Below are 6000 nucleotides of genomic sequence, written 5' to 3'. Positions count from 1 at the left end.
GTATTGTTTTTCTAACTATGATGCTATGAGCTTCACGTTGGCAGCCCCCCTGCTTTCACTGTGTGCCCCAGGAGTCTGTCCATCCAGCACTCATTGCAGAATTAGGCCCTGAATCTTGCAATCTTCATTCATTTTTTATTTGGTCTTTATGCAGGCAAACTCCTATTGTAGTAAATCCCAAGCTTCCTTGCCTAAGACTAGCACTGTAGAGTGGTAAAATGAAAAGGTTTTTTTTAATTGTAAAAACACAACTAACTTGTCATTTATGCCACTTGTTCAGCATTAATTAGGGTTTGCCTATGTGAGATGCTCAAGGTTCTCCTACTATGATTTTACGAAAAAGATTTTTAAAAAATTACAGGAACAAAGTGTTGTGGACACAAACTAATTTTTGCAAACAAACAAAAAATAGTTTTTAGTAGGGTCACAGAGGTTTGATAGGTTCACAGAGCCTCGAATTGCACAAACCTTATGGATCTCCATTTAAAACAAGAACAATATAATGATGCAATCATAACATTACAAATGAGACAGGACAGCTTTAAGAGAGAAACAGGAAGTTGTAACTAGAATCCAGCTGAATTCTGAGCTGGGGGAGTTTGCCGTGAGGCTGCAAATAAAGCAGATGTGTTTGTGAATTTCAATAGTGTCTAGACTTTCTTTTACCAAAGTTGATGATACAGCATTTAACCTGAGGTGTTTTCTTTATTTTGCATTTTGTTCCTCTTCATCCTTTATTTTAAGTACTCGCATATGGGAATGAAATGGAGAAATTAAGGAAATATATGTCAGCAAGAGATGAGGATCAGTTTTATCATCAGGGAGCTGTGGAATTGCTGGTCTTTAACTTTTTGCTCATCCTTACAATATTAACAATTTGGTTATTTAAAAATCATCGATTCCGCTTTTTGCATGAAACTGGAGGAGCCATGGTTTATGGTGAGTACAAATTCAAGTGTCAGTTTAGTAAGTATTAAACTTGTTGCATGTGTATAATTAGACACCTGAGCTCAAGTGCTGACAAGGCACAGAAAAGATAACGGAATGAAATGCCACTAGCCTATTGAAATGTGCAGTAAAAAAATGTAACTCTTCAACTCTCACAAAGCAGATATAGGTTGGCCTGTCAATGGAGTAAATGTCATGAATAGTTTATCTTAGCATGGTGCAGATAATGTGCTTCCATGGGCAGATCTGAATCTAATAACTCTTTGGGAGTATGGGAGTATAGGATGCTTGTTTCATAGGAATGAAATACCAGGTTGAAAGAGATTATTTCATTTGAATATAACGCACACTTGTGTGTGATATCCCATGACAGTGTGATACTAAGTCACAGCAGGAATCTATTAGGAGCTCATGGGTCCAGCCCTGTGGTCTGATTCAGTTTCAACTAGCTGAAGATTTTTGTTTTGTTTTTCATTGTATTGTAGAAAAGCAGATTTTGAAAAGTCACTCTCTGACCCTCCCTGAATGTTTCCATCATATCTGTGTTTCAGTTTGCCTCTCTTGTTCTAATCTTCCTTGATTAAATTTTCCAATATTTTATTCAACTTCTGCATAGGACCTTCTGCATAGCCTGCTGCGATGAAGGTCTCTGTCAGTTTAATTATTATATGGAGGGAATGGGGAGGGCTATTTCCCCGTCTTTCCTTTCACTCTTGTTTCACTTTCAGAAAAGTTGTGTGATCTCTATTTTGCTTTCCACAAAACGTGTCCTGATGACACTGTCAAGGCAGGAAAAAGGGATACAAATGATCACTTTATACATTGTGCATCCTAGCCACAAACCGTCTGTGACTCTGACTTTCCTATGAATGTCATGATGCTGCCCCATGCATTATGAAATTCACATGCTCTAAGGTTGCATATTCTAAAAAATACTTGAGCCTGTTTGTCTGTCAGTTGCATGCAGTATTCCATTGAAGTCATTGACATTGCATGCATGGAACTTGGGATAATAAGGCCCATGATTTTAAGACCACTGGAGTGATACATTTGAAGGTCAGTAGCTGTTTCCACCATAAGTGGTATCTTTTAAAAGAAGAGGGTTAGAGTTTATTGGAGGGTTAGAGCTGAGGTCTATCAGTCTTAACATTATCCCTTTAAAACTGTTAGTTACACTAATGAACTCTGAAAAGTCATAGGAACGCAGGATTTACCCTTCTGTACCAGATATGTGACCTGTTTAGGTCACTTCCTGCCTCTAGGGAGGGCCGCCTGCAGCAAGTAAAAGGGGGGACGGCACGCAGGGGAACTCCCCGCCCCAGATCACCCCTGCCCCACCTCCTCCCCGAGCACGCCGTGGCTGCTTCACTTCTCCCGCCTCCCAGGCTTGCGGCACCTAAGCTGATTGGCGCCGCAAGCCTGGCAGGCAGGAGAAGTGAAGCAGCCATGGCATGCTCCGGGTGGAGACGGAGCAGGGGTGAGCTGGGGCGGAGGGGGGCCTCAGGGTGGGAGTGGGGGTGGGGGACGGAGAGTGCAAGGTGGAAGTTTTGCCTAGGGTGCGAAACATCCTTGCACCGGCCCTGCATTGATGTGCACAGTTTAGATAGTTCTACTAAAATAGTTTTTATACTGTACAAACCACCTCTAATTGCATTTGATTATATACATTTGCCTGTTGTTTTTTGTTATTAATCTCTGCATGTGGGAAAATCGATGAAATACTACTCAGTATTTTCATTATGGCCAACGTGTAAAATATTACATTTTTCTAGGATTTACACACAAGACCCTTCTCCTTAGCATTCTTTCCTTCTTCTGTATGGTGTCTTATGTACCACTGATAATGTTACTTGCTGTGTTAGACACAAACCAGAACCTCAGATTCAGACACCCCATACTTTAGCCTAAGGTTTGGACTGGATCTGAACTTAGAGGCTTGGGTTCTCCATCTCTGGTTTGTTTTGAATGTACCTTATCAAAACTGATATAAAAGCAAAAAGAGGGTGAGGAATGCAATCCAAAGATAGGGAACTGACTTTTTTTTTAAATGAAGTTGGGTTTGATACTGCTGCCCATCGCTGTTGTTTCTGAGCATTTAATGTCAATAACATTTTCAACTCCTACAATGTGGAATATTTGTCATTGCCTTGCACCTTGTGTAGCCATGAATACTGCTAAGCAGAGTGTCCCTTTTAGAGTTCATTAAATTCACTTGCCAGTTGAGACCTGTGCTGAGGCCAGAGTGAAGCTCTGTATTAAGAAATTCCTGAACAAAGGATACTGAGTCCATTTAGTCTTCTATTATTTATGACAGACTTCGGACAAAGAGAAATACCTATCTATATGCATTACAAGCTTAAGCTGTTGTACCTCCTGCACCTAGCAATATTGGGTGTGGCTTTAGGTATTCTTAGCAGTGTGAAACAGGAGTGGTTACAGGAAACCAGCATTTCAATTGTAAACAATTGTAACTGACCAAATCCAGCAACTTCAGATGGAAATCACCTGTAGGAATCTCTACAAAACCATGTGCTTGTACTAGGCCAAATTCTGTTCTCACTTACATGGCAGTCAAGCTTGAGTAGCACCATGAAAACTGCTTCTCCATTGCCTTGAAACATATGTAGCCATTTACACCAGATTTTACAATCAGATCAGTAGCATTTTACACCTAGTTTGCATAGGCGTAATGCCCTGACTCCACAGTTCCTTGTATGGAGGCACAGATGTCTGCTGTTTGGATCCATTTTCAGGTTCTACATGAATATACAGTCTGCAAGGCTATGGAGAATCAGGTCTATTTATTTATGAGTGAGTTGTATTTGGCCACCTGTTTGCTGACAGTTGCACAGAAAGATGTCTGGATCTGAAACAGCTGGCAATGCAGTGTGTGACCATTATTTATGGGCGTGCCATTGCAGAAGATGGTCAAAGAGAAAGATGAGGAAAATTAGCATATGGGTGTGACAAATTTAGGGCCTGATCCTGTGAGGAGCTGAGCACTCATAACTCAGGCCACTGAGCCCCATGGACAGAAGAATGCAGATTCATTCATTGGTTTGCCTTCCAATCTCCCACTGAATTTGTGTCTCTGATTCTTGTAGCTAGATTCAACAGTAGCATTCTTGGTAATGCTCTGGGATAGGCCAGTGCCAAAGCAGGCAGTTGAATGAGGTGTGAAGAAGCATCTGAGTGTCAGCATGGACAGCAGGAAATGTTAGCTTCTAACCATAGCACTTACATAACATGGCCCTTCCTTTGAGGAATCTGAAAGGTACTTTTGAGTGCCCAGCAGCAAATGCCTTGGGACTGGCTTTTAGAAGTGCTGCGAGCCCAATTGAAATCAGTGGTTTGAAAATCAGACACGTACTGACCACCCAAATCAGTGGTCACTTCTGAAAATGATGAACTTGACAGTAGGTCTGCATCTACACTACAGGGGTCTGCAGACATAGGTATGACACCTTAGCTATGTCAGTATAGTCCCGCAGTGTAAACGTACTCTCAGGTAGAGGGGGCCCAAAGCCATTAGGCTTTATTGTTGAAAATCAACACCAAACTCCAGTTACAAATAAACTGAGGCACAGAGGGCTGGATTCATCACTCTGCTTCATCAGATTTATGCTGCTGTAACTCCGTTGTAATCAATGGAGTTTTATTGGTGTAAAACTAGAATAATGCAGTAGAGAATCAAGTGCAAAGAACTTAAATGACTTACCTAGTGTCACATGGCAAGTCAGTAGTAGGGCCAGCAAGACAGATCGGAAGAGCTTTTACAGTCACTGTCCTAAGACACTAAACGGTAACTGCTTTTTTCAGGGAACTATTTACTGGAAGTGGGGCAAAAATGGTGATTCAAGCTTGATCCTTTGAGGTTCTGAATGTGTGCTAAGTACTTCCCAATTCCTTCAGAGGGATTGTGGGAGGTCAGAACCTAATAGGATTAGGCCCTAGAAATGGGAATCCATAGTTTGGGGTAATATGACAAAAATCATAATTTTCCCTTTTTTAATTAATGTAGGAATGACGAAAAGACATCTTCAAGGTATAATTTAGAGCCTGGAAAAAGGATGATCAAGAAAGGTTGTAATAATATAGTACAAGTTTGAGAAACATCCATAGCCAGAATGGATTTTGTAGTTGGAATATAAAAGAGAAGTAATGTTCTTAAATCAAACGTGAAGAAATACAGGTTGGCTCTAAAATAATTATTTAGCAGTCAGGAGAATTAAGCAATGGACTGAACTACATAGATGGTTTCTGAGTCACCTTCATTTAGAAGTGTTCAGAAATAGCTAGATAAAATCCTAGTGGGAGGAATATCCTCTTTGATACGAGAGTGTGGCCTTGATGACTTCAAAGGTCTTTTCCAACACTATTGTCTATGATTAAGGGTTTGATCCTGCTTCCACTGAAGTCATTGGCAAAATTCCTATTGACTTCAATGGAATCGGGTTTGGGCTCTAGTTGGGGTGCTTCTGGGAGAGAAGTAACAAATGGTAATGCAATATTTAGATACTTTAAAGTGATGGGTGTTTTTTTATCTTTTTTCTAATTCAATCCAGCATCAGAATAGTCACTTTTAAAAAGGAATTGTCCGAACATCTATACTAGTCACTGAAGGGAAACGTCTCGGATAAAGGGAACCTGGGAGGAGAAGTGATGTCCTAACTGGATTCTGACTTCTAGAATGTTAGGGATTGATTCCTGCTCAGTGTGGCTTGCTCTCAACCTTGCATGATAAGACCCCGTATTAATGACTAAACTCCATATTCAACTGATGTTATCATATCTGAAGCTGTATGTCTTGTGCTCATGGCATAGCAACCTGTAATAGTGCTACCTGGTTTCTTATTATGTGAATAAATCCTTTCCTGACTTGTTCGCATGCAATTTGTTATTTTTAACAGCGTCATTGCTGGCCTTCCATTCTAAAATCTGGGTTTGTGCATTTGGTTCCCATTCTATTGAAATGAATGGAACATATGAGGAGCTACCATATGTACCTGGTATTAAAGATATGTTTTGCATAGGGTCCCCCATATATTAAAC

At 40.5% G+C, this 6000-nt stretch overlaps 1 protein-coding gene across 1 annotated transcript in view; it reads left to right on the top strand.

Moving 5' to 3' along the window:
• Positions 1-583: 583 nt before the first annotated feature.
• SLC9A9 (solute carrier family 9 member A9) overlaps positions 584-6000 on the top strand; it is a 364826-nt gene continuing 359409 nt past the window's right edge. The window contains exon 1 of the mRNA XM_050965939.1: positions 584-939. Coding sequence (XP_050821896.1) covers positions 765-939 — 175 coding nt within the window. The 5' untranslated portion in view covers positions 584-764. The remainder of the gene's footprint in view (positions 940-6000) is intronic.

Source organism: Gopherus flavomarginatus, chromosome 8 (assembly GCF_025201925.1).
Source record: "Gopherus flavomarginatus isolate rGopFla2 chromosome 8, rGopFla2.mat.asm, whole genome shotgun sequence".
NCBI classification, from domain to species: Eukaryota; Metazoa; Chordata; order Testudines; family Testudinidae; genus Gopherus; species Gopherus flavomarginatus.
This window is presented reverse-complemented; position numbering and strand designations above follow the sequence as displayed.